Raw genomic sequence first — 27,055 nt, 5'->3', positions numbered from 1 at the left:
TAACAGTATTCATTGTTTTTTGCACCTCGCCCAGTGCTCCGTGCAGTACGTGCCCCCCCCATTACCCACCACCTAATATGCTTTACCACCTCTCAGCCCCAAATGTGGGACTATATAGGAAGAACCGCCAGCTTTATCGGCGAGAGCCAAAGACACAGCTTTCTTTCGAAGAGCCAAAAAATGGGAAATGACCCAAATTTCCATCAACAGGTCAAAGGATAAACTCTGGTCTATTTACACATGGAATGCTATTCAGCAATAGGAGAGAATGAACTATTAATAAATACGACATCATAGATGAATCTCGAGATAATTACACCAAGTAAAAAGAAGAGTCCATACTCTATGATGCCGTTTCTGTGGAGTTCTAGAAAATGCAAACTATTTCACGGTGGCAGAAAGCAAACCCGTAGTTGCAGGGAAGGGGAGGCAGGGAGCAGTGGGAGGCAAGGGTGACGTGGGCCTGTGTCATTATCTTGCTCATTGTGGTGGTTTCCCTGGTGTGGACACATGTCAAAGTTGCCCACCTCGCCTGGTTTCGCTATGTGCAATTAGCCGTCTTTCCGGGAACCTCAATAAAACTGTTTTAGGAAAAGAGGGAGGTTGGGGGGGTGTGAGGCATCCGTTCTGATCTGCCCTAAAAGCAGGAGCACCATGTAAGAGGTGACCCTCCAGGTGCAGGCCCCTCACCTCAGCCGGCTTCCAGAAGCCTCCATTGTCCTTCCCAGGGGCTTCATTGGTTCTCCCTGAGCCTGGAGGGCCTCGCCCGCTGCCTCAGTTCACAACTCCTCCTTCCTTTCCTTCAGATGTGGTCTGTGTCGTCATACTTGTTGGCGCCTGCCCAGGTGTCCTTTGCCTATTTGTTGATGAATTAAACCGATCCCACTATTCCAGGTTGGGTCAGAGGGTGCTTCTGCTCCAGCTGTGACGTTTGAACAAGTAACGATGGGTTCCCTCTCAGGAGAATGCACGACCAGTCAGCACCGCCCCCTCCCGGGGAATGGGGACTCCCTTGACACAGTGGCTTTTGCTCCCCTCTACAGGACAATACCAGGAGATGGCCCCCATGTCAGAACATTGACATCAGCGGGCCCCTCCGAGCTCACGACGCCCCTCCATCCAGTTCTCCTCAGCGAGTGCTCCCGCCCCTCCAGAAGGCTCCTCGTGCACCCCTGGTCCCCGCCAGACCCCTGCCGGCCAGCCCTGCTCTCCGGCACACCCAGGTATGCCCTTGAAGCTGATGTGACAGATGTCATTCAAGACCAGACCCGGCCACGTGCTGACCTCTGGTTGCTCCGCTTGCCAGGGCCTCGGTGAAATGCAGATAACTCAGTTCCTCGGATGGTTAAACGAGATAAGCCATGGCAAGCATTTAGTACAGTGCTCGGTGTAATCACGACACGTGTGTTTTATCAGGAATATTTGTGTGTTCAGAATAACCAAGGCAGCTGCCCCATTTACCACCTAATCCAAACTTAGAAGAACAGGACGCTGCCACTAATAGGGCCTGCACAATAAATCAGAGCTGGTCACCTCAGGGGGCGCCTTGGAGACTCAGTGGTCAAGCATCTGTCCTCAGCTCGGGTCGTGATCTCAGGGTCCTGAGCCCCGCATCAGGCTCCCTGCTCAGTGGGGGGTCTGCTTCTCCTTCTCCCTCTGCCCCTGCTTGGTTGCGTGCTCTCTCTCTCCCAAATAAGTAAAATCTTTAAAAACAAAAAAAGATGGTCACTCAGGAATATTAGTGGGCATACTTTCTTACCCTTTTTTATTTTCAAAATGACTCACAAGACTTTTACCATCCATCGAGTCTCTCCCTCCCAGACGCAGCGCAGTATTTCCTCCTCCGCATCTGTCCTCTGTCTCATTTTTATGCTGTTTTGGAAGTTGATGGTTTCTGTTTGTTATGACCGTGAATAGGACATCACTTCAGGATTAGAAATTTGAGGTGGGCAGACAGTAAAAACAGGCACATGCAAAACACAGAGACATAATCCCTGATAATTTTTCCCTGTTATCATTGTCATACTTCCAGTAATTGTTGTATTTAAGAATTTCATGTGTATTTTTAACATAATTTATTCTGTATGCACATTGCTTTATAGACTATTTCTTTTGCCTTAAAATCATTCCTATTTACCACAGCACTAAAAATTCTTAAACATGTCTCTCTAACAATAGCGCTATATATATAGGTAGAATAGTTTTTTAAGCACTTGCCAATAAGTGGGCAAGTTTGGATGTTTATAAGTTCTATTGTAAATAGTTCTGTTGTGAAGATGTAGACAGATAAATTTTGGCACACTTTAATTATTCCCTTAGGAGATATTCCTAAAAATGAAAGTATTGGGTTGAAAAGTGCTATAATCCTTTTAAGCCTCTTAACATAGAAATTAAATATTTTTTCAGGACCCCTGTGCATATTTGTATTTCCACATTATTACAGAGCATCTCTGTCTCCATGACTTTGCTGGTTCTAAGTCTTACCATTTCAAAGCTTTGCCAAACTGATATAAAAAAAAAAACCTCATTTTTTTCTGTCTAGTGGTTCTGTCACTTCCTCAAAGGGGATGTTGATGTCTTCAATGATGAACGGGTCTCTTTTCAGTCCATCAGTTTTTCCTTCGTGCATGTGGAAGCTCTGGTGTTCGTGGTACACAGAGTTAAGATTGTTGTGTTTTCTTGGTGAATGGACTCTTCCGTCATTATGTCCTGGCCCTCTTTAGTTCTGGTAATTACCTTGGTTCTAAAGTCTACTTTATCTCATCCTCATATACCCACGTCAGCTTTCTCTTGATTTGTGTTTGCAAGATGTGTCTTTTCCCACCTTTCTACTCTTACCTTTCCTATGTCATCATATTAAAAATGCGTTTCTCAGGGACCACATGTAGCTGGGTCATCCATTCTGTCAGTCACTTTCTTTTAATAAATGTGTTTAGATCATTTACTTTTAATGCAATTATGGGTGTGTTAGAACCTGTCTACCATTTTAATATTGTTTGTTCCCTCTGATTTTTGTTTATTGTGCTCCTCTTTCCTGAATTCCTGTAGGTCGGTTGAACATTTTTTAGTGTTCCCTGTTGATTGATCTGCAGTGTTTTAAGATATGTCTTTGTGTAATTTGCCATAGGGCAGGCTTTTGCAACTTCAGCATTGTTGGCATTTGGGGCTGGGTAACATTTTGTTCTATGGGACTGTCCTGTGTGTTGTGGAACGCTTAGCAGCATCTTGGTTTCTACCAAGATGGTAGTTGCACATGGAACCATGTCTTTGAACTTCTCCAGATGTCCTCAGGTGGACAAAATCACCTGACTGAAAGCTGGCGCTCTAAAGGTTAGACCGTATGGATGTAATTTATCACAGTCTACTAGTATTGGTACATTGTCACTTCAAATGTAAAAACATTACCACCTTTGAGGCCTCCTTATCCTTCTCGCTTTATCACATAGATGTCTTAAGTGTTACCTTTATGTGCACTGAGAACCACTTCAGATGCTATAATTTTGCTTTCAACCATGAAGCAGAGTCACTTAAAACCAAGTTCTTTCTTTTTTTAAATTTTTATTTATTTATTTGACAGAGAGAAAGATCACAAGTAGGCAGAGAGGCAGGCAGAGAGAGCAGGGGAAGCAGGCTCCCCGCTGAGCAGAGAGAGATGCGGGGCTCGATCCCAGGACCCTAAGATCATGACCTGAGCTGAAGACAGAGGCTTAACCCACTGAGCCACCCAGGTGCCCCTTAAAACCAAGTTCTAAAACTGAAGACTGGTCTACTACCTCTACTCACTTATCCACCCTTTCTCATCTTCCTTTCTTCCTGATATTCTCAGTTTCTTCCTGTTATGAGTTCTTTCCTGTCTGAGAAACATTAACTATTCTGTTAAAGCAGGTCCACTGGTGACATGCTCCTTTGGTTCTCCTTCATCCAAAGATGTCTATTTCACCTTTGCTCCTGAGGGATATTTTCACTGGATACAGAATTCTGGGTTGACTATTTTTTTTTTTTGACATTTGAAAAATGTTCCACTTCCTTCTGGCCTCTGTGGTCATCGGAAATCTACTGAAAAGTTTAGCCCACAGTCTCTGTTCCAGGGAAGAGATGTGGCCTGTTATAGTAAGCAGGATGTGGTGACCAACTGGGGGAAGAGGGGATGGCTTTTTCTGCTCCCCACCTGGAACTGGAGTAAGGTCGGGTACAGTCAAGATGTTTTGCTCTTACTGAGTCACCCTGTTCCCCAACTATTGGCTGCAGCCTGAAGGCCTTCCTTGGGCCTCCTTCTGCTCTGGTGACACTGGCATTTCCAGACCAGAAACCTCTCCAGAGCACAGACCAAGACATAAAAACAATAAAAACAAAAACAAGAGCTCACTCTTGGGTAGTTCCTTGAGTTCTGAGGTCCAACAGCCAGTCCATTTATTTTTCTCCAACTTTCAGAGTCGCTGTTGCTCTATGGATTTTCTCCAGACTTTTGTGTTGTAATTTGCGGGAGGTATGGGGTGAAGGGGGTTTATTCCGTCTTGTCCAGACCTCATCTCATTCTGTATCTCTCTGATTACTGACACACTTAGATGCATTTTACATATCTGTTAACTAATGGTGTAACACTAAATTGCCCCTCGAAAAACAAAACAAACCCAAAAAATCCTTGATCTGTCTGTGATTTCTCTGCTGTTAAAAACCCCACCATGGCCAATTTCAGGCCATCAACATAATGTCACCAAACAAGGAGTAGAGAATTGGCTGACGTGAGCTTGGACCAGCCAGCTTCAGCATGGACCTGCTACTGACTGTATTTGTTCCATGAATTGTTCCTGCCCTTGGCCTACGTTCTTCTATTTGGGAGAGACTTGTTCTTCCCGATTCATAAGAGTTCATCCTCTTACCAAGAGCATTTGCCCTCTTCCAGTATTTATTGCAAACCTTTCCCTGGCTTACCTTTAAATTTTATTTATGATATTTTGGGGTGTAAAAGGAATTCCAGTTTTGCCTATTAAATGTATTTGTCTTTTGTGTGAATTCTCCCCTTTCTTTGTGCTTGCAAAGTCCCCTTCCATTTCACTGTCAGTCAAGGTCTACCTCTAGTCTCTTCTGTTTATTTTATTGGCTGTTGACCATTTCACTGTCAGTCAAGGTCTACCTCTAGTCTCTTCTGTTTATGTTATTGGATGTTGAGAGTTCTTCCACGGTTGTTTTTCTAACCTGTCTCGGATTTACATTGGGGGAAGGCAACGAATATGTCCTAAACTTTTCTGGGTGATGGACTTATTCGAGAATCTGATGAAAGCTATGAACCCCAGAAAATGCACCCGTACTCAATACTTTGCGTGTAGATTTCAGATATCTGCAGAGCCTTCCAGCTCTTTTCCCATGGATTCCCTCATGCTGAGACTTTTTATGTCTCTCTTTAAACAACTCGCCCATGCACCATGTCAAACTGGGACTGTCTTTAACAGGCCATGGGATCTGAGGCAAAATATTTCCACTTGCTGGTATCTTTTTTTCCTGACAGCAGCCAATGCCTACAGAAGTCACTCCCTCAAGATTTCCTTTAAAAACAGACCCCAAAAAAGGCTTTCATTCTGTTTTATGAAACTAAGGAAATGTTACCCTTTAAACATTAGGAACTGAAAAATCCACATTTCTCACTCCAGGCTGGTGTCTGTCTGGAGTTTTTCCGAGACATATGATACAGATTAGGCTCGCGCTTCCTCCCCCATTGCACGTAGGGAGCTGGAATTAATTCCGTGCAGGTGTGGGCTGTGTTTGGAGGTGGCTTATTCTTGGCAGCACAGATCGAATCCACTGACTGACACTGCACTTCGAGTCCCCGTGCCCGGTCCCCCACAACCTGACAAACACACAGCTATACGGCTAACCATGTGTCGTTCATCCAGACTTACCATCCGAACCTTCCAGAAGGAAAACGTTACTGTAAACACGATATATACCTCACATCAAAAGACTAAACGTTTGATCTTTCTGTCCAGCGTTCTGTGTGATTTATACAAATCGAGGACGTCTGAATCCACTCCCTGTCTTGTCCACAGACGTCCCCCTTCCCAGGTACCATTTCCTTTGCAGCAAAATGTCCCTTGGAATGCAAACTTCTCAACCTACCTCCTTGGCCTCGATTGAAGAAACAAACTCTTCATTTCCTTTTCATCCTGCCAGCTATTTTAGAGAAAACTTAAAGCACTTCGTTCATCTGGCTGCTGGCTGACTCAAGTTCCCCTAGAGCATGAAAGGCAGAAGGCGGGCTCGGGAACAGGAGAGTAGGAGGACGACACAGGGGGGTCACAGAGGTGCGTGACTGCCTACAGTTGTGCATTGTGTCATTGGGGAGCATCACAGAATACCACACCTAGCGTGGCATTGGCCCTGCCCTGTAGGAAGGCTCCCTTGTGTGTGTTGGGGGTGGGGGGAAGGCAGCAGGGATCAGACCAATCATAAAGACATTTCTGTCTTTCAGGCCACTTTGGAAGCACCAGGTACCTTTTTCTGTGGGTCCTGCTGCCGGGTGGTTCATCTCAGGGTCTGGCAGGAAGCGAAGAGGAAAGAAAGGAAGTCTGTGCACGGATCCCAGAAGGCTTTAGAGCCCTTCCGGGGATGGTCATTCTTAAGATATTCTCTGTTGTTTTTCTCTGTGAAAGTGTTAAAAATCACTCAACTTTGCACCCCCCCCAAAAAGTCAATATTATCATTATGATCATTTTTTAAAATAGAATGATGTGTAGTAAGGGGAGAAGATACAGCACCTAGCAAGTGTGGGTCTTGAGCAGAAGTCTGAAAGGACATTCTTGGGAAGAAGCCACTTGAGGTGGCAGGCTCCAGCCTGACCCCTGGGCCGGGACAGGAAGGACAGACACCTGGCAGTTGATGACCTGCACGGAATCCAGCCAGAGGATCACTGTCTGGACCGCACACTTGGTTCATGAAGTCAACTGGCCTGACTTCCAGAAGGGAGGGAGGCCCCAGAAACACTGGGTGAGCTAGGGACCTTGGAGGGGAAACATCTGTGTGCTGGTGCCCTCTGACCTACTTAAACTCTCAGGGAAGCATGCAGACCATCATCACGGTGGCCTCCAGCCAATCTCAGGTAGGGAGGGGAGGCTGATGTCCGGGGGAGGACAGCACCTACAGAGTCAGGTCTGAGATGCTTGGAGAGGATCCGAACCCGGGTCAGGAGGAGGAGCCCGGGGAGGAGGCAGGCAGCAGCCCGGTACACAGACGCCACACAGGAAAAATGACAAGAGTTTGGGCATAGACTGAGCAACCTTCTGTCACATAAGAGAGGGCCTCAAGCCGCCTAAGCCTGAACAGTGAGGTGCGACCCTCCAAAGCCTGCAAGATAGGAAGGCCACTCGTATTCTCAACTGCTAGACATCGGTGTGAGTAATTTTGCTCCTGGAAGAGAAGAGAGCCAGATGGGGACAAACTGTTGGGGTTTTCATTAGATTTCGAGGACATATCCCCCTGAATGCCTTTATGTAGTTTATTCTAATTAATTGGCTTAATGAAGTCATTTAAAGTTTAAATAAAAATGTGTTCAATGTCACGTCTAAGAAATAGATATTTCTGTCAAAAAAAGAAAAAAAAGAGATTTCTGCTCACAGAAAATTATGTCTGGAGAGGGCTGTACTAAGTAGCAGCAGATTGCAATGCAATTTTCGGCTGTCAGACGGAAATGTGCCAGGATTCTAAAGGGAGCCTAAGAGGCACCTTCAATCCATAGCCGGGCCATTCTTCTAAAGAGCAAAACCTTCATGCAATGTCCCTCTTTTAGCGTTTATCTGTATTTTATTTTAAGGTTGGCCCCATAAAATGGCATTTGAACTATACATGCTGATGTGTGAGGATATTTGGCCCAGGGTCGTTTTTGTTGATTTCTCTAAGCCCTTAGTTTCCTGGAAAATGTTAGGAAGTGCTTTTCCTCTGAGCAATCTTATCAGTGAATTATAATACTGAACTGGCTGAGATTGTTTTTCTAGTCAGATTAGCTTCTTCAGGAAAATAAGAACCAAAAAAGGACAATTGGATCCGCTCCTGAGATTGATTTTTGCTGAATCAGAGTCTTTTCCTGGAAGAGCTGGTAGGCCCCGAGAATGCTTGCCAGCCCTGTTTCTGGCACAGCTTCTCTACACTGCAGAAATGTCCTCAAAACGGGGGCGACAGGATTCATTGCTATTTTTATTCTCAAAACCGAATCGCGTAGAAGTGTATTTCTGTGGGCATGTATGTGTCTGGGTGTGCGGTTCTACTAATTGTCTTGGTATAAGGAGCTTTCTATTTCTATTTTAAATCGTTGTAACATAGCAAACATTTACTGAACACCGATGACGTGGCCGGCATTCCTGAGCCAAGCATCTTTATGGGCATTTCTGACCATCTCCCAGAGCCTGGGAGCTGGCATCCCCCTTGGCCCCATTCTGCAGAGGATGGAACCAGGTACAGTGAGGCCTAACAGCTTGGTAGGAAAGGCTCCCAGAGGTGGGAAAGCCACGTTTGCTGCCTGCAGTCTGGGACAGGTGGGTAGCCGGAAAGGAGGGAGGCAGACAGTGTTCTGGTTGAAGACTGCTCAGGTTGGCCCAGTTCAGACCACCGACCATCTCCGCCATGTTGAATTCATTTTTGCCCCCATTTTGCCGCAGAGATACAAGGTGCTGAGGGGGAAGTGGGGGGCGGACCGTCTGGCATCCTGTAGAGGCTTGCGTCTGTAACACGAGAGTTCCTGCATTTCTCTGTCCTTTGGCTTGCGATGCAAGCGAGCTCGGGTCCTTCTGGTCCTGACTCCTCTCTCCTGGAGCTGGCTGGTCCTTGCTCGGAATCAGAGCGGTCCTGGGGCTGCGTTTTCAAATACCAAATAGGCCACGTGCATGTTCCGCAGAGGTGGAGACAGTCAGTTCCATGTTTCTGACAGGCGCTTCTCATCGGCACCTTGTCTGTGTCTGCAGAGCACACTCCCAACCATGTTTTGGCAAACGGGACCAGCTCCTCTTGTGCGGTCTCTGCGGACGAAGAGGGCTGCGGAATGACTTTCTTCAGTGGCCTGGGGTTGGGGTGGGGCTTACAATGTCTGTTTCAAGGAGCTCTAAATCCCCTCCCTCCCCAGCCCGCAGAGGGGGTGCTGAACAGTTCCATCCCACACCCCCAGCTGTTCCTGGTAAACAACAGCTCCTCATTCCTAAACGCTTTAGGATATAGATGTGAGCAAAATGATTTAATTTGGACTCTGAGGCTGAGCCCTGACTTCCCGAGTCGTTTTCAACAGAATGAACTCAGCATTTGAGTGAATAAGGACTTGTACCCTTCTGGCCCTTGTGGGCGTCTGGTATTTAAACCAGCGCTCACGGGGCCTGGAAATCTGATGATTTAGATCCTTTCTCATCAGAAATGCTGATATATAATGAGAAAAGGAAATCCATTTGTCAAGATGTTCTCCCAAGGAAGTGAGATGAAATACAATGTTCTCCCAAGGAAGTGAGATGAAATACAACGAAGCTGATCTTTCTAAAAACCTTCCTTGAGCCAGGCAACCCCAAAGCTAATAGCTGAGCGCAAGTGCTGGACATTGTGCCCCCCCACCCTGGCCGCCCCAGCCATGCCTGCTTGCCGCTTTCCAAGTTTCCCCCTTTTGCCCAGATGCTGTCCGAGACTGCCTCCTGTCTGACCTTTTCCGCCGTCCTCCCGTGAGCCTCCGTGCTCACCTGCTGCCTCGGCCCGGGGTGAACTTGTCATCTGTTCTGTCCATGTCAGGAGGCGCAGACTGGGTCATGCATCTCCAGGCACACCCACGTCCGGTCCCTTGAGCATCATAGATGCGAGAGGAATACGCTGAATGGATGTGACTTTTAAATAAAAAATAAGTTTTAAGTAAAAATTTAAGTCTCATCCCATTATCGGTTATTCCCCTGCAGCCGTCACGTTCCGTGAGTCACGAGTTCATAAAAATTTGAGTCCCTTCCTCCTGTAAATCTGAAATGTAGCTACCAAGGTCTTGGACTCCTGCTGACCTCTCCGTGCCACCTGCCCAGTACTTCTAGGAATCTTAACTGAAATTTCTCTGGTTTCATATCCTATACCAGTTATTCATGTGACAAACCCGTGTGTTGTCTTTAAAAACATCTATTTCCTGTATCTCTCTGGAGAGAAGGAACCGCAGAGGAAAGCCATTCACATGGTCACAGTTTTCTAAGGGAAGTTTGCTTTCCACTCATTTAGAAAGTTATGAGAAACACGCAAGTGGTACTTGAAAAAAATGATGCTGATTTTACCCTTTATGTTTTTTAGCAGGTCATATATGCCCATAATTACACATTCCAACAGAACAGAGGGTTACTTAGAAAACAACTGGTCTCCCTCCCACCTCTGCCCCTAGGCTTCCTCTGCCAGAAGCAAGCAGGGATACGAGGCTTTTGTAACTACAACTTGGAATACAGGCGAAAGCCTCCTTTCCACTGTCTCTCTCTCTGCAGAGAGAAATTATCAAAAAACTGGAAATTTTTGAACCTGCAAAATTGGAGAAAAGAGTATCACGAAACACTGTCTGCCTCACACCTGCCTTTAGCACCTGCCAGCTCGCTGGCCTCTTGCTTCCTCTTAGCCTCTTGTTTGGAACTCACACGGCAGCCCACGCCAGCATCTAGCACCCTGGCTATGCCCGAGCGCTGATACGGGGTCCACCTTGTTCTTTTGGCTACTTTGTGTTTTGCTGTGGAGCCATCCCATAAATCACTTAACCTGTCCTTTACTGAGGGCCACGTGGGTTGTTTCCAATCATTTGCTGCATCAAACAGGCATGTCCTTGCCCGAGGACTTCAGGGCCCTGCAGAGGACATCTGTGGGGTAACGTCCCGGGAACACGATGATTGTCCAAAGGCCGTATGATCTGATGAGGCAGAACAGCCTGGAAAGGAGTCCTGCCGATTTCTACTCCCCAACTCCCCAACAACACGGTATTCAGAGTTTATTTTCTTTGCCCATAGGATAGCTAGAAAAATATTTGGTGTCTACATTTCTCTTCCCATAAATGAGGCAGAACCTCTTTTCAAAGATATAAGATCCATTTGTAGGCTTTTTGTTCCCTTTTTCGTAAACTCTTTTCCTCTCCTCTGCCACCTTGTTGTCTTTCGAGAGGCCTGCCTACCCAAAGAATACAAACGTTTTTGTCTCATTCTTTCGTGATCTTTTTTTTCCTACACTGAAATATTTGGTCCATCTGTCATTGCTCTTGGTGTGTAAAATGAAGTAGGAATCCAGCTCCCTGTGTCTAGAGGGCCAACCGAGTAATCCTCAACCCTGTTTCTTGAGTCTGTGAGCTGTTTTGTCCCTTCCCGGCCTGTGTCTTATGAGCGTTTTCTGGCCGCTCGGCAGCTCCCACGGGAGCTGGCTGGGGCCTTATAAGCAATGCAGCCTCCTGGTCTCTGTCCCTCGGCCACAGCAGCGCTACCTTAGCCCCCCAGCACATGCCGGATGGTGAGCGCACCTGCCTCTCTGGGCTTCATGGTCATTTCATGAAAATATCTAATATCATGAGCCTGCGGTGTAATGAGTCTCTGCTAAACGAGAGCTCCTCATTTTTCTAATGTGTGCTTTTCCCTTTTCTCCTCGCCCTCCATCCCTACATTTCTTTCTCTAACTTCTTAGACCCTTACTTCATTTCTGTTCATTCTTCATTATTTATTCGATGCGTACGTTACCAAATAAGCACGGGGGTCTAGGAATTTCCCTCGAAACACTGCATTATCTGTGCTCACTGGTTCTGATTGGTGCTGTTCTCTCTCTTCGTATTTTAAAACAACCTACACTTCCCCTTTTGTTTTTTCCTTTGGCCCAAAGGTTGAAATTAATTTCCTTTTGGTTGTCATGAGTTGTTAAGGCATTTGAAATACAGAAGAGTGAAAATAATGTAGGACTCACCCACACTCACACGACACGGGTACAGCCCATGTTATCTCCATGTTTTCTCGTGCATGTGCCTGTTTAAATCTCAGATAGGTGACGTGCAGTTTCCTTTTTTAAAAAAAGGAAAAACAAGGCAGTCCAGACAATGTCACTGCGACTACCTCAGACACAATCACTTTTGTAGGTTGGTGTGGATTTTTCTATAGAACCTTTTCAATATGTTCACATCAATGCATACGTATACCCAATGAACATATCATCCGCCATGTTTTTCAATTTACGTAAATGGTATCAAACTACAATTGGCATCACACAGTTTGCACTTACATTCAACTGTGTTTTCCTTCCTTTTTTTTTTTTTTTTTGAAGGACAGCTGACGCAGAATGTTACATGAGTCTTGGGTACACAACACGGGCTCTGACAACTCCATACGTGAGGCCACGCTCAGAAGCTCCGCTCCCATCTCTCCCCATACGCTGCCATTACGGTGTTCCCTGTGCTGTGCCTTTCGTCCCCAGGCTTTCGTCCTCCCATAACAGGAAGCCTGGACCCGCCATTCCCCTTCACCCCTTTTTGCTCGTTCTCCTACTTCTCCTCCCACTGGCAACCACCGATTTTATTCTCTGTATTTATGGATTGGTTTCTGCTTTTTGTTTATTTGTTCATTCATTTGGTTTTTGGGATTACACGTTTAGACTCCACAGGTGAAATCATCGGGTGTTTGTTTTTCCCTGTCTTATTTCACTTCATGTAATACTCTAGGATCTCATTCTTTTTTATGGCTGAGTAGTATTCCATTGTGTATCCACACCACACCTTCTTTATCCATCCATCCATAGATGGACACCAGGCTGCTTCCACATCTTGACTTTGTAAATAATGCTGCAGTCAACATAGGGGTGCATATGTCCTTGCAAATTAGTGGCTTTGTTTTCTTTGGGTCAGTGCCCAGTAGGAGAATTACTGAATCCTATGATATTTCTATTTTAATGTCGTGAGGAACATCTATACTCTTTTCCACAGTAGCTTCACCAACTTCTATTCACACCAAAAGTGCAAGAGGTTCCCATTCTCCACATCCTCGCCAACATTTGTTACTGCTTACCTTTTGGATACCAGCCACTCTGACAGGTGAGGTGTATCCCAGTGCGGTTTTGACTCGCATTTCCCTGGTGATCAGTGATGTGGAGCATCTTTTCATGTGTCTGTTGAGCATCTACAGGTCTTCTTTGGGGAAATGTCTATTCGGTTCCTCTGCCCATATTTAAATTGGATTTTTTTGGTGTTGAGTCGTGAAAGTTCTTTGTATATTTGGATATTAACTCCTTATTGGAGCTGTCATTGGCAAATATCTTCTCCCATTCAATAGGTTGCCTTTTCATTTTGTTCATTCCTTTGCTGCGCAGACTTTTCATTGGGGCTGGCCCCAATAGTTGACTTGTTTCCTTTGCCTAAGAAGACATATCTAGAAAAATGTTGCAAAAGCCAGTGTCAAAAGGATTACTGCCTATGGTCTCTTCTAGGAGTTTTATGATCTCAGGTCTCACATTTGAGTCTATAACCCATTTTGAGCTTATTTTTGTGTGTAGTGTAAGAAAGTAGTCCAGTTTTCCCAGCACCATTTACTAAAGACACTCATTTCCCCATCATACATTCTTGCCTCCTTGGTCCTAGATTCACCAGATAAGCATGTGTCTATTTCTGGGCTCTCTGTTCTATTTCACTGATCAATGTGTCCATTTTTGTACCAGTAAAATACAGTTTTGATTATTATAGCTTGATGGTATATCTTAAAATCTAGGCTCATGATACCTCTTTCTTTCTCTTTCTCAAGAGAAAGTACATCTTTCTCAAGTTTGCTTTGGCTAAGGGGGCCTTCTGTGGTTCCATACAAATTTTAGTATTATCTGTTTTCGTTTGTGAAAAATGCTGTTGGTATTTTGATAGGAATTGCATTGAATCTGTAGATTCCTTTGGGTAGTATGGACATCTTAATAACATTAATTCTTCCCGTCCATGAGCATGGAATATCTTCCCATTTGTTTGTGTTGTCTTCATGTCATTCACAATTCACATTAAAACACGTCATCCGTGTTTTAATAGTCTCACCTCCTTGGTTAAACATATTCTTAAGTATTTTATTCTTTTTGGTGCAATTATGTTTTATTTACCTTTTATTTCTAGAAATTTTCCTTATTGCAATATGCTGACTTGTATTTTATTTCCTTAAACACAAAAAATGTATTCAAATAATTCCACAATCTGAAATCTTTCGGTATATTACTCCTGAGGTCTCTTTCACAATTCCTTGCTTCTTTGTATGCTTGGTAATTTTTTACTGAGCTGCTCATTTTTCTGGAAAATTATCTAGAAAACTGTCTGGAAGTTGAGATCTAGGATGAAGGTGTGACCCTTCAGAGAGGATGTATTTGCCTCTGCCTGGTGCCTGGAAGCAGTACCAGTTTGAGACCCCTTTCAATGACTTGATCTGATTGAGCCACTGACATGATGTGATCTCAGCTTCAGGTCCTCAAGGGCAGTTTGTGGTAGAGCTTTATTTTCCTCCATTGGTCTGCCTAGCACCAAAGGAACTCTCCTTACAGTCTCCTAGTACTTCTAGAACATTCTTACCAGAGTCATAGTTCTTTGTAGAGCCCGGCTTTATTGGGGAGAGATTGGGAAGGGAAGGGAATAGTGTCCTATTAAACTTGGGCTGGTGCTGACATTGGACTCCTGTCTCCCTCACCATACAAGGGTATCAAAACCAAAACTTGGGTTTCCCTAATTTGCCAAATGGCTTCTCAGCTTCAGTAGATACCCAGCTCTGCAGGCTGCTTCTTGCAGTGAGATGTGGACCTGATATATCTTGCTATCTTGCAGTTCTTTGTTGTTTCAAAAAATATATTGTGTATATATAAATATATATATGATATTATCAGATATAATTATATATATATACACATAATATATATCCTATATATATATATATATATATCCAATAATTTCAGTGGTTAATTTCAGTGGTTTTAGAGAGAAAATAGGTCAAAATAACCAGCCCGCCATATAACCAGAAATGGGAGATTCACCTCCCAGCTGGTTAGGTCCGTACTGTCTCCATTACCATGCTTTGTAACATTCTGTTCTGTAGCCATGAACACCACAGTTTGGACTGACGCAGGTCTACCCTGAAAGGATTCGATGCTCGTGGACAATCTTTTTGCCACGTGATTCATTCCTTGCCTGGCTAGCTGATGACATTCTATGGTACCTCCTTCCATGTGTACAGAGGTACACTCCCTGATTCTTGCATGTTCAAAGACACTTAGCTGTTACTTTCGCTTCTCAGCCACAGCGTGCATATAAAATTAACAGGTCACATGTTTTTTTCCCAGAACTCTTACACGTGGGCTTCCTCCATCTGCCCTGGACAAATCAGAAGCTGGAGCTTTTTTTCTGTCCTTTTAAGTGAAATGATTTGGTCTCTTTGCTGTCCAGTAATTTCCATAGCTTGTATCTTACAATTGAGGAGTCGAATTCATTCTCCTGGGGAAACAGGGTGCCCTTGTAATCCATGGATCTGACCCTCTCTCTGTTAGGAAAGTTTTTACGAGATAATTGTGGGTGTTTCTTCCGTCTTCACTCAGAGCCCTTAAGTGACACCACTTTTACATACGTTGTGTCATCTTTGCTGTGGTCTTTGTTGTACTGTGGAACTTTTCATCTCCCTCGGCTGGGACCCTCACAGCCCTGTGTTCGGTGCTATTCTCTTCCTTGGTTTCCATGGTTTTATTTGAGCTTTGCTGCCTCCCTTTTCCATTTCTATAGACAGACATTTTCGCAGGATGGGTTCTTCATTTGCCTTCCTTTTCCTAGGGTGTCCAATTCCTCCCTAGAGGTGGGCAGTTCTTCCTGGAAATCCAGTCACAAGACAGCTGAGGGAAAGGCCAGGCCAGTGCTCAGGGCTCAGAGGGAAGAGAGATCTGGCCTTCCCTGCTCCCAGCGTGGATTGTGCGGGCCCTGGCCCTGCTCCAGGCCTGCGCAGATGGCTGCGCCTGTCTATGCTGTTGCTTGTGCAGCCCAGACATATCATGGCATCTGCTCGCTCCTCATACTTGCTTCAAGCAAGGGTTTTCCCCTCTCCAATGTCAGATTGGCAATGGCAGACATCTGCTGCATTGCAGGACCTTTCTTCATGCTGGCCTGCTGGATAATTCACCTCCTTTTGGGGGTTGTAAGTTTTCCTCAAAGATGGAGTATTGTTCCTTTATATGCATTGTCTGCACTGTATTCAGGTAGTCTCAGAAAGAAGGGTCAAGGTCACCTTACAGACCGGTGTAAGTGTGTTCTTTTAAGAGAGCCAATTTGTTGAGACCACTGTTTTTTTGAAGGAAGAATAAAAAGAAATTGCAGCATTTCCCTGAGAACTGGTTGTCCTTGGCATGCTCTTGACGTATATTCCTCACAGAGCCAGAGAGAGGCCGAGTATCGACAGGGAGGCTGACGGCATCCCCTGACCCTGCATGAGCTCATCAGGGATGTCTGCGGCATCACTGGCGTTTTCCTGTGCTAACATCTCCTCTTCCTGTGGAGAGCTCTCGGATAAGCAGGATGCATTGGCCGTGGCTTACACAGAGGTAGATAACGGTTGATGGGGGCCAAAGCAGAGGACTCTGTTTAGATTTAAAACTGTATTCTCAACCCTCTCAAAACTTTGAAATATGTAGCTGCCACTAAAACACGAGCAGAACATGTACAAATGGGGACAGTTCTACCTAATGGCATATCTCGATTTTCCTCCAATATCTGGAAGTTGAAAAGAGAGAAAAATGGGAGTCTGAATTCCTGATTTTAATGGGTCTACAGGAATATGTATTGCGTATGAACAATCTGTCCGGGAGTCCTTTCTCGACTCCATTCTGATGACGCTTTGTGGCCAGGCTGGACTTTTCTTGGAAACCGAGGTTTGCAAAGGCAGCAGGAAAAGCAGTGCCTGACGGGGCATGTGGGAACCCTACCTCTTCCTGCAAGGTCCTGGCCTGTGCGGCTAGGGCTTCCTCGCACCTGTTTGTGGGCTCCCCGTGGCCATGCCTGACATCTGAGAAGGGAGGATGCTTCCTCTTTCACTAACTCCGCTGTTCTGCTGGGTCTGTTCGGGCCTGGCAGGAAGCAGACATCTCACCTAGGCAGTCACATCGGTGAGTGTGACCGGTTCACAGTGGATCGGGGTCTTGTGGATCCCAGGGTCTGAGGTCAGAACTTTCGATCAACATTTCCACTGTTTGGGCTTTCATTACTATGGTGACCGTACAATTTATCCTTTAAACTAGAACATAGCTGAGAGAGGTGGTGATTAATAATTAAACAGGGCCATGAACAGAAATTGCAAATGTCCCCAACAAACTAGAATGAATGGCCAAGCTAACTATCTCCTGAGTTTCTCTGATAAATCCTAATGTATTATGATACATTATAACAGGGGTCTCACTTTTTCTCCAACACCGCAATAAAAGCCTGACATTATCTTTATTACCACGACCAGATACTTATTCATTCTTAGGAGCAAAACCAGTATCATTGAGGAATGAATCATTTAAACCTCAAAGCTTTTCAGTTTTATAGGTACATGCATTCATTTTTACATCACAGGCTAATCTCTTGCTCATAGTTTTCTGCCAACTTCTAGGACATGGAGTTTGATTTATTCCCATAGTTTATTACCCAAAGTTTGTTGTTAGGATTGCGTTACCTTTAGATGGTAAATTCGCTCCTAATAGCTGTGAGACAGCTTAGCCATAACTCATTGGACACTGTGTGCTGGGACCTGCGTGGAGAGCTTTCTAGTTAATGTTTCTGTCCTCACATCAACCTCCCGAGGAAGGTCCTGTTAGCATCCCCTCTCTACAGCTTAGAGTCTAAGTAACCCCCATGTTTGCGGAGCCTGGCTGACTCTCCAAACAGCCCAGGCTCGGTGTGCAGCCTCGTAGGCATGTTAGATGGTCTTTCTGCCTACTTAAGGCATTTGCTCTATTTTGTTTCCTTTAATAAGAACTGGTATAGAAATGCCTCTTTGAAGTCTATCCCTTGGTCAGTGGCCCGTTGCTCGCTGTTTCAACTTGGCATACTTTCCATACAGCTGTGGTTTCCAGACTTGCTTCCTCTGCTTACAAAGATATGCTCAATGGTGATTATACACATTTGCATTCTTTCAACTGAGCCCCATTTGCAGAGGAAATGTAATTTTAGTGGGGTAAGTACTGTGAGAAATTCAAGTCAAGTGTTTCAAAATCCTCTTAAGTGGTCTTGGAAGTATGGAATAGTGAGCCTATGCCAGGGAAGTAGGTCATCTGCTTATTAGGACATCCTGTGTCCCTTGAGGTTCTAGCACCATTTCCTACAGACTTGCCGTGCATTTGCGAGTGCTTCCAGGCTCCAAAGACCAGAGAAGAAGGTGTCTTGGCACCTGAGTTCACTGTGGGCCAAGAGGAGAACATGGTCAACACTTAACTGACCTCCCACCCCGGGTCCCCCCCGTACCCCCTCTTCTCAGGGTAGCCAGGGAAGGGGCCCCTGAAAACAAGTGACTTGTGGTTTTACTATATTCTGTTTGTTGCTTTTCTCATATTTCCATTAAGCATTTTAAAATTTGTGGCGTGAGGGAATGCCGACGGTATTAATAATTATGTTTGGGGGGATTCCTAAGCATTTTTTTTTTAAGATTTTATTTATTTGAGAGAGAGAGAGAGCGCAGGGAGAAAGGCAGAGGGAGAGGGAGACGCAGACTCCCTGCTGAGCAGGGAGCCCGATGTGGGGCTCGATCCCAGGACCCCGGGATCGTGACCTGAGCCAAAGGCAGACGATTCACCAACTGACCCCCCCCCCGAGGTGCCAGTCCCCCACCCCCACGCATCATTTTATGTAGTCTGTGTAACACTCCTTTCAGATAGGTGCTTTTGTCCCCCATTTTACAGAGGAAGAAATTGAGGTTTAGGCATATTAAGTGACCGGCACAGTCCCAAAGCGTGGTCTTCAGAGTGTCACTCCCAAGTTCATGCTCTGCTCAATATGACCTTCCCATTAGCTTCCTTAGAGAGTTACGCCTGTCCCTCAAAACACGTTCTTAGGTTTTCCTCCTCGTTGTCATATTCTGTGTGAGTTTGTGATTCTTTGAATTAAGTATTTTGGTAGAAGAATTTCAGTGCACTTCACTCAGCAATCTGGATTGTCTCAGGGTAGAGGGACACCACGGTGGCGGAGGACAGATGATCACTTGTGTTGGCACATTCATTCGCGGCTGGATGAATTGTTACACGATTCTGGAAAATTAAGATTTTTACCAACCTCTCAGTTTTCGGTCTTTACAAATTAGGATGTTTGCAGGCACAGGAAAGCTCACCCCCTCCAGGTAGCATTGGCCCCAAACGCCAGTGTGCACTGTCGCCCAAGGCCTGGGACCAGGGTGGCCTCTGGAGCCCCTCCTTTGTAACTAGGTAGGCTATTGAAACATCTTTTAAATATTCGAAGAAATGTTGGCGAGAAGATTAACAAAGGTCAACAGCTAGTATGGTGAGAGGACACGTTCAGCAAGTTTACTCCAGACGTGAAGCCTGTGGAGCCTGGCCCTGATCCCAGTCTCCGGTTCCGGCCATGTCGCAGGGGACTCTGGCGGCCCCTGACGTGAGGGCCTGGTCACAGCTCACAGAGATGGGCGATCGCACAGTCTTGTGGTTTATTGCAGGGAACTCGCAAGCCAAACCCTCCTCAGAAGCCTCTGCCTGCAGATCCCTTGAGCAGGACCAGCCGGCTCGCCAGTGCCTCAGCCAGGGCCCCAGGACAGCAGGAGGCTGGGCTCCGCCTGGTGCCCCTCAGGTCGGTGTGACAGCCCCTCCCTTTCTCCCCAGAACCCCGTGCGGCAGCCACACCGACCCGCGCTTTCCCGGCCCCATCAGGACATGGGCCCATAGTCTAAGGCCGGGCTTCCTGTCCCCCCGTACCCGGGAACAGCATAAGAGGGTTGCCCAAGCGGACAGGAACATTAGCATGAGGCAGTCACAAGCCTGTAATCCCCAGGATCACCCAGTGGCTCTTGGCAAGGGCCCCAGTGTCCCCAAGAGAAACCGTGATCACATCGCACTAGATCGTGAGCTTGGGAAACCTGTGGCTCCTGAGGTGAGCCAGGCCCTGCCCCCCACGTGGTGAGACGAGCAGCTCCCACATGGTATGATCCCGTGAAGGCGGATCGTACCCCCAAAACCACTGGAAACCTTCATAAACTCTGCCCCATCCCTGGGGTCGCCAGAAAGGTGGTGAGTTTGGGGGTTGGTGGCCCCAGCTGAACGAGGGAGGTGAGGCGAGGGGTCAGCTCCGGCACACCGGGGACGACGAGGAGCTTCTCCATCCAACTAGCAAAAGGAATCCCCTTTCACGACTGTCGCCCAGCCACGGTCCTCGCTTACCCTGTCCCAGAGGACGAGGGACCCAGGGAGGTTCGCCACCCGGGACTGGCCCACACTGGTTTTCGAGAGCTTTCCCATTTCCAGGAATTTTGCCAGTTAGGCGGCAAACCGAGCCACTATCATATAAACTCCTAATGAGACAAGTTACGTGAAACACGTAGAAGACTCAAAACTCTTTTTTTTTTTTACCTTTTACTGTTACCTATGTTCTGGAGGTTACAAGCAGCTATTTCTGCTATGGTGCAAATGCCAGGGAAGGGGGCCAGCGGGCAGCCCCTCCCTGCTCACGCAGCCGGAGGATTTACACCCTGGAAACAGACGAAGGCTACAGGCTGGCCCCCCTCCCTCCCCGCCACGGGTAGGGTTACACCCACAGCCAAAACACCCTTCTGACACGCATACCCCCTTAGCAGGAAGCTTGGTGTAGGAGAACCAAAGAACGAAAGGTAGGGGGTTGGCCAGGCCCTGGGCTCAATAATTCAGCATCTCCAGTGCGGAAAACACGTTCGTGATGTCATTACAGCTTTGAGGGAAAATGTTCAGCCTGTGAGAGCACAAGCGGCCTCATAAATCCCAGAGATAATGCCGGTCAAGGGGGCAGAGCTGTGGTTTCAGTCCCGACTGTGGAACTACAGAAAGACTGCAGAGCATGCTAATTATTTCTCTGTGGTTCGTGTGCTAGTCTTAAAGTTACTTTCCTAGTTCAAAAGAAAAAGCGCCGCTTTACGCGGACATGATTAGGGGAAGGCTCTCTCTTTAAATGCCACTAAGCCGTGGCCAGTCGTCCCCTCTGCCGGCCACCGATACCGGCACAAGCTGGTGTCGGTCTTGCCCTCAAAGGAGAACTCATTTCCGAGGGCTCCCACATGCCCGGCTCTGCTCCCCAGACGCGCACGGGCTCATCGGGTCACTGCAGGCGCGCCGTGGAGAAACGACACACCGTCAGTGTAGACGCACGCGGGATGGGGACCACTCAGGGTCCCAGATGCCTAGTCGCTCAGGGACTGTTCCCATGGAGACATCCGTACTGATACGAACGGCCACGATGGAGAGTTCTGTGAAATGCATCACAAAAAATGGTCTCACCTAGGTTTTGCTTTTTCTCACGTGGCTCCTAGAGAAGGTTCCATGACCTCCGTGGCTCCCAGTTGTTCTAGGGAGGGGCACAGTTCCAGAGTCACCTTGCGGAGAGGAGGTGGCGCTCCGGTGAGGTCTCCTCCAGGGGCCTACAGGGATAGCCGCCAGCAGCCTCCCCTAGGGGCCCCACAAGCCTGCCACCCGCCAGGGCCGTCCCAAGCCCTCAGCACCGGGGTGGGGTCTGATCCCGAAGGCTCCGCGGAGGGCAGGAGAAGAGCCCCTGGACCTGCAGGCCGCTTTCGGGGCCTCCGCCTACAATCTCGTTTTCTTTTCTCTTGCCACAGACCCGCTCCCAAGCACCCCCACCAAGCGCCCAGGCCCCCCCACACCGCCTACACGAAGTGAGAAGCAAGTCGACACCTTTTCTCGACAGCGAAGACAGAAGTTTGCACTATCATTCGACTCCAGTTGGAGTTCTTTTTTTTGTACCAACTTCTAGAATTTTTTAAAAAAATGTTTAAAACGCCCGTGTTCTCCGGACTCGAGCTACTGCCGTCGGTGCTGTGCTGTGCTATGGTGCTCTGTACACTTGCTCAGGAACTTGTAAATTATTAATTTATGCCCGATGCTGGCTCCAGCGCAGAGCGCTGTGGGAGGCATTTTTTTTTTTTTAACCATCACTGAGTTTTCCATGGAAGGAAGCCTTGTATGCTTTCACTAGTTCAGTGAACTTAAAATCTCATGCTGCATGGGATTCTGGACAGGAGGTTGTCTTTTTGATCGAGGCTTTATTGGCAGATCGGTTCTCCAACAGTCTCTCCACGGCTGTGGTCATGGCACAGACCCAGCTCAGGAGCCCCCAGGCAGAACCTTGAGTGATTCTCTGGAACCCCCGATGATCCCAGGCCAGGGCCAGGGGCTTCACGTCCAGGCTGGGCTGCGCTTTCAGGGAGCCCCTGGGCCTCAGCCCACCAGCAGCCACACCTTGAAAGTCCAGGATAGAAGGCAAGGCCCCGGCTTTTGGCTGGGAGGGTCTGGAGAGAACCTGAGCCAGGGCAGAGACTGGAACACAAGGCCAGGCAGAAACTTGACCTTGAGCTCGCTGGCCTTGAGCACATTTGGAGAGCAGGCAAAGACCATTGCTTTACAGAAACACTGCCCTTCCCACGATGCTGTGCCTCAGCACCTTGTTTAGATGGGGAAGGGGGGTGTTTGTGCAAGCAGGCTATACCCAGGCACTGCAGGCCTCCAGCCCCCCCCCCCCCCCCCCCCCGCACTGCTTGGAGCTAAGCAAATTACCACCTTATCTTCTCAACTGTAATACAATGATTCTGTGTTCGGACAGATAGATGAGGCTTTCCATGGGGCGGTAACTATTTTCAGATGTGAACCAGTAACCAGATCTAGTGAATCAATGTTGTAGATAAAAATCTCTTCTTGCAAAATTCAGCTTATTCAAAATCAGGCAGACTCCCTATGCCCATAAAAACTACAACCAAACAGAACGCCCTGTGGCAGGCTGTGTCTACCATCCATTTAAGTTACTTGCCAGTTATTTCGGGGGCATTCTGTGTTCCCAGCTTGGCTGTGGGACTCTCTAAAAGATGTTTCCAGCATAAGGTCTGAATTCTTTTTTTTTTTTTTTTAAACGCTCTCAACCTACCTGTTGAGCATCACAGAATGTGATAAGAAAATCGATTTCTTAATCCTAAATATTCATGAAATGTGGTCTTGGGTAACGGCCCCTTCAACCTTTCACTCTTCAAATGTGTGACCGGGGAGACGTTTTCACAAAGAGATCTTGAAGCTGCCAGTACCAATGGCATGAAAATTACAAAAATCCTCAGACAAGGTAAAATGCCATTATGCCTCTGTCCTGTAGTCGGGTCATATGTGACTCCTTTTCACACTCAAAAGCAGTTGACAACAGTTCTGTAATTCACTCCAAGTGGTTTATGATACAGACTTCAGCTGGGGTCATTTCAGCAGTTTGCCCGGGCCTTGAAGCACAGAGACCAGGAATATACCAAGAATCATCTTGCCTTCCGGAAACCAGACTGCATTTAACTCGCCCCTTGTTCCCTGCTGTATCTAGGTAACATAGTACTCGTGATCACGGGTAAACTAAATAAATCCGTGTCACAAACACACAAAAGGGAGCCCAGATCTGATACATTCCAACCCCTATAGAGTATGTCTGTGTATCATACAATTATTATTTTCTTAAAAAGACAAAGCCATGTTAGAAAGTATTACTGCTGATGAATACCTACAGAATTACTGTAATTGATAATACATTTGGTAACTGTATCAAGGCCAAAACACATGCTGTTGAAAAGTTTACAGAATTTTTTTGGTGCGTTATGTGGGTGTTGTCTTTACAGATGCCCAGATACTTAGATCGGTCATTTTGCCCCTCCTCCTATTGTCAGGAAGAGGATGTGAATTTTGTCTTTTGTTTTTTGGTTTTTTTTTTTTTTTTTTTGTCTGTCCTTAGCTAGAATTCCTGTGCTTCCATTTCAGAGAACCAGGAATAGATCGGTATTAAAAAAGGTTGACGCTGTGATCTTCTGATGACACGTGTCATCAGTGGTCATTTAGGGGCTACACTGATGACATAGTCCTCTCTCTCCAGCCCAAATTGCGTTTACAGAGCCGTACAAGTTGTTTTTGAGTATGAACATGTTGAAACCTAACATCCCTCGATAAATACAGATATTAAAGGAACAATACTTCCAAGATACAGAATCTATCAAATGAAGCATTTTAGCATATGTTCCATTTTAATATAACTACAGAAAAGAGCCACAGCCAGGGACTTTTTGAGGGGGGAGGGGGGAAGCAGGGGGGAGGTGTACCTCTCCCTTTTAATATCCTTATAGATGATCGAAACAAAAAATCAATACTTTTATTTCCATGGCAGTCTATTTTTAATATTTTTAACGTTTTATAGGCAGGAATAAGGGTTGATTTGAGTTTGTAAGGCCATCACTGAGAAATTTGACGCGCCTAGACCCAAAGCAGGCCCTGGGGGTTGTCACTTTCCTTCCCCCGTCTTGTTATCATTGTAGCTTACATGACCCCACTTACCGGGAAGTAGAGGGCTAATCTTCCAGGCATTCTCTTTAAAAGTTTATCTCCTGAATTTTTTGGTAAGTTTGTTTCCCTGACACATGGAATCAGATGTGTAGCAACCAAGAGAAACAATGCATAACATTTTCCATTGTCCAAATATGCATACAGAGGTTACACTTCCCAGTGTGACTTTTCCAGCTTACACATGTGGGATGACATCACAGAAACCACAAAAGCAACAAATTAAACTACATGAGCATAAATACTCCCGACTGGTCTCAGAGGGGACATTTTTATGCCTTCTTCACTTTATTACGAATTCTCAGGCTGAAACCACAGGCCATTGTTCTCTGGCAAATCAGTACAACGCCATCACTGCATCCCCTCAAAGAAAAACAGCGAAAACTCTGATCCGTGTCCAACTGCAATCTCCCCGGTGCTGCAGAGAGCCTGGCGCTGGGCCGGCTAGAATGCCCGAGCGCCTTCCTGCCATCTCAGCTGATGTTTACTAAGCCTTCTGAGCCAATGCCACCCTAGTAACTAAAAGGGCACGATGCCTGGGCAGCTGGACTGGATCTTTCTCACGCGACCTGACCCCTGGGCGGGCTTTCCTCGTGAGGCTGATTTCATTGAAAACTTCTGCAAGGGAGGGCTCCCTTCGGTGTTCTGGAAGCAGCAGGCCCAGGGCAGACTGGCTCTGGAGCTCTCTCCTTTCTGCTGTCAGTAGGACCCCGGGTAGTCACACGTGACCCAGCTAAATAGGGTACCAGCCCTCTCCAGGAGTCTCACGGTGCCGTGCTGACCCCTAGGTCTGACTTCATACCCTATGGCTGGCTGTGGGCGACACTGCAGCGGCCATCTTTTCCCCTCCCCCAACCCAGAGGCTGCCCCAGGCTGCTCCAGTCACCCGTCCCCCCGCCACCACTCAGGAACAGGCCCATATACACATCTGGACACAGCAGAGGCTAATACATCTGTTTGCCTCTTATCACCCAGAGCCCAGTCGCTTTTCCACAGCAAACCCAGTGCCGATGTCCCTGCCATGTGACAAGTCTCTGCCTTCGGGTCAGCCCAAGTGGGTGTGGGCTGTGGCGGCGTGTCGCTACCCTCCCCCCAGCCCAGCTGCGGGACGCCCAAAGCCCACTCTTCTCCAGAGTGGCGGCTCGGAGCAAGCCCACCAGCGGCGCCCCAGCTTCAAATCCAGCATCGTCCCTCGCACAGGCACATCCCCCACCCTAGAAGATCAGTTTACCCGCGATGGCACAATTTACCCGCGATGGCACAATTCCCTTGACTTACTCCACAGTTCCTGTTCACATCTATTCCCTTCAAACCTTTTTGGAAACTCCGATAATGATACAAGTGACACACTAAGAAAGATCAGTGGGCCCCAGGCTAAGATCCGTTTCTGCGCAGTGAGGATGCTTCTAGAAGCCATTTGTATTTACCTGCGCGCAGCTGGAAATCCTCTCTCTGCTCCTGGGACAGCAGTGGCAGCTGACAAGTCTGGCCCTGAGAGCCTGTTTCATAGGAAAAAAACTAGGAGACAAAACACTGCCTATGAAATTGTTACAACAGTCAATAACGGGTAGCGATAGCCCGGAGATTTACCACACAGTGAAAGGGCTTCTCAGTGGGATTCCGCTCTTCAAGGTCGAATATTCTGGAACCCATCCTGATTTTCCACATCATCTGCAAAAGACATGTCTTATGCTCCCCCCGGGAGTCTCCTTCCAGAAAATAATATATTCAGTCCTCAATTTAAGTGCAGTTTAAATCCAGACAAAATGATAAATAGCTTGGGATCTTTTTAGTTTCACAAAGAAGTAGAATGACATGTATGTCCATGGTCTATAAGCAAGCACTGATAGAAAAACAAAAAGTATCAAATTGGAAAGACAGAAAATCCTCTAAGAGTCCAAGGCAGGACGAGGAAGGGCAGAGCTAATGGGTCTGTTTTGCCTTCTATCAGGTCAAATTGGGAGGTTGTGGGGAAGACCCATGGTTTGAGCGTGTGCGGCAACTGTTAAGTAAAACATCTTGAACACTTGGCTGCAAGCCACTTAGCACAGTACACTTACAGCTACGAAACAGACCGGTTCCTTAAGTTCATCGTGCTTTGTCCATTTATAAAGCTTCCATTTGCTAAGTTGTTTTTTTTTTTTCACATTCCTTTTACGTTACAGTCTGTTGCTTTTGTACACATTTCTCATATTGGGGTTCTACAGGTAACCACCTGTTTCCATAGAGAAAGCCATTGTTAAGAATATTATATCCAATAAATGGTATCCAGATAAACTTAAAGATGTGTCTTGTTCATTAATGACAATGTCACAAAAATGGGGAAAGGGAAACCCCTTCTCTATATTTTCCCCCATTTACAGAGGCACAAAGATGATCAAGGGTTGGGGAGGGGAACCGGAGACTTGTCTTGAATAATGGAAATGTATCACCTATCCAAATCCATCTTTTTGAAAACTCACCTTATTTACAAAAGAGAGAAATTCAAAAAAGCAAGCATACGGGGGTAGAAACATGGATTATCAGGTTT

The 27,055-nt window shown here is 46.6% G+C and overlaps 1 protein-coding gene across 1 annotated transcript in view; it reads left to right on the top strand.

Annotated features, from left to right (window-relative positions):
• The window catches only part of ADAM12 (ADAM metallopeptidase domain 12), a 346,383-nt gene extending 319,592 nt beyond the window's left edge, over positions 1-26,791 (top strand). The window contains exons 21-23 of the mRNA XM_046027701.1: positions 1,044-1,223; positions 19,635-19,765; positions 21,774-26,791. Coding sequence (XP_045883657.1) covers positions 1,044-1,223; positions 19,635-19,765; positions 21,774-21,834 — 372 coding nt within the window. The 3' untranslated portion in view covers positions 21,835-26,791. The remainder of the gene's footprint in view (positions 1-1,043; positions 1,224-19,634; positions 19,766-21,773) is intronic.
• The last annotated feature ends 264 nt before the right edge of the window (positions 26,792-27,055 follow it).

Source organism: Meles meles, chromosome 13 (genome assembly GCF_922984935.1).
Source record: "Meles meles chromosome 13, mMelMel3.1 paternal haplotype, whole genome shotgun sequence".
In the NCBI taxonomy this organism is placed as follows: Eukaryota; Metazoa; Chordata; class Mammalia; order Carnivora; family Mustelidae; genus Meles; species Meles meles.
Note: the sequence above shows the minus strand (reverse complement) of the source record. Positions and strands in the feature narration are given on the sequence as shown.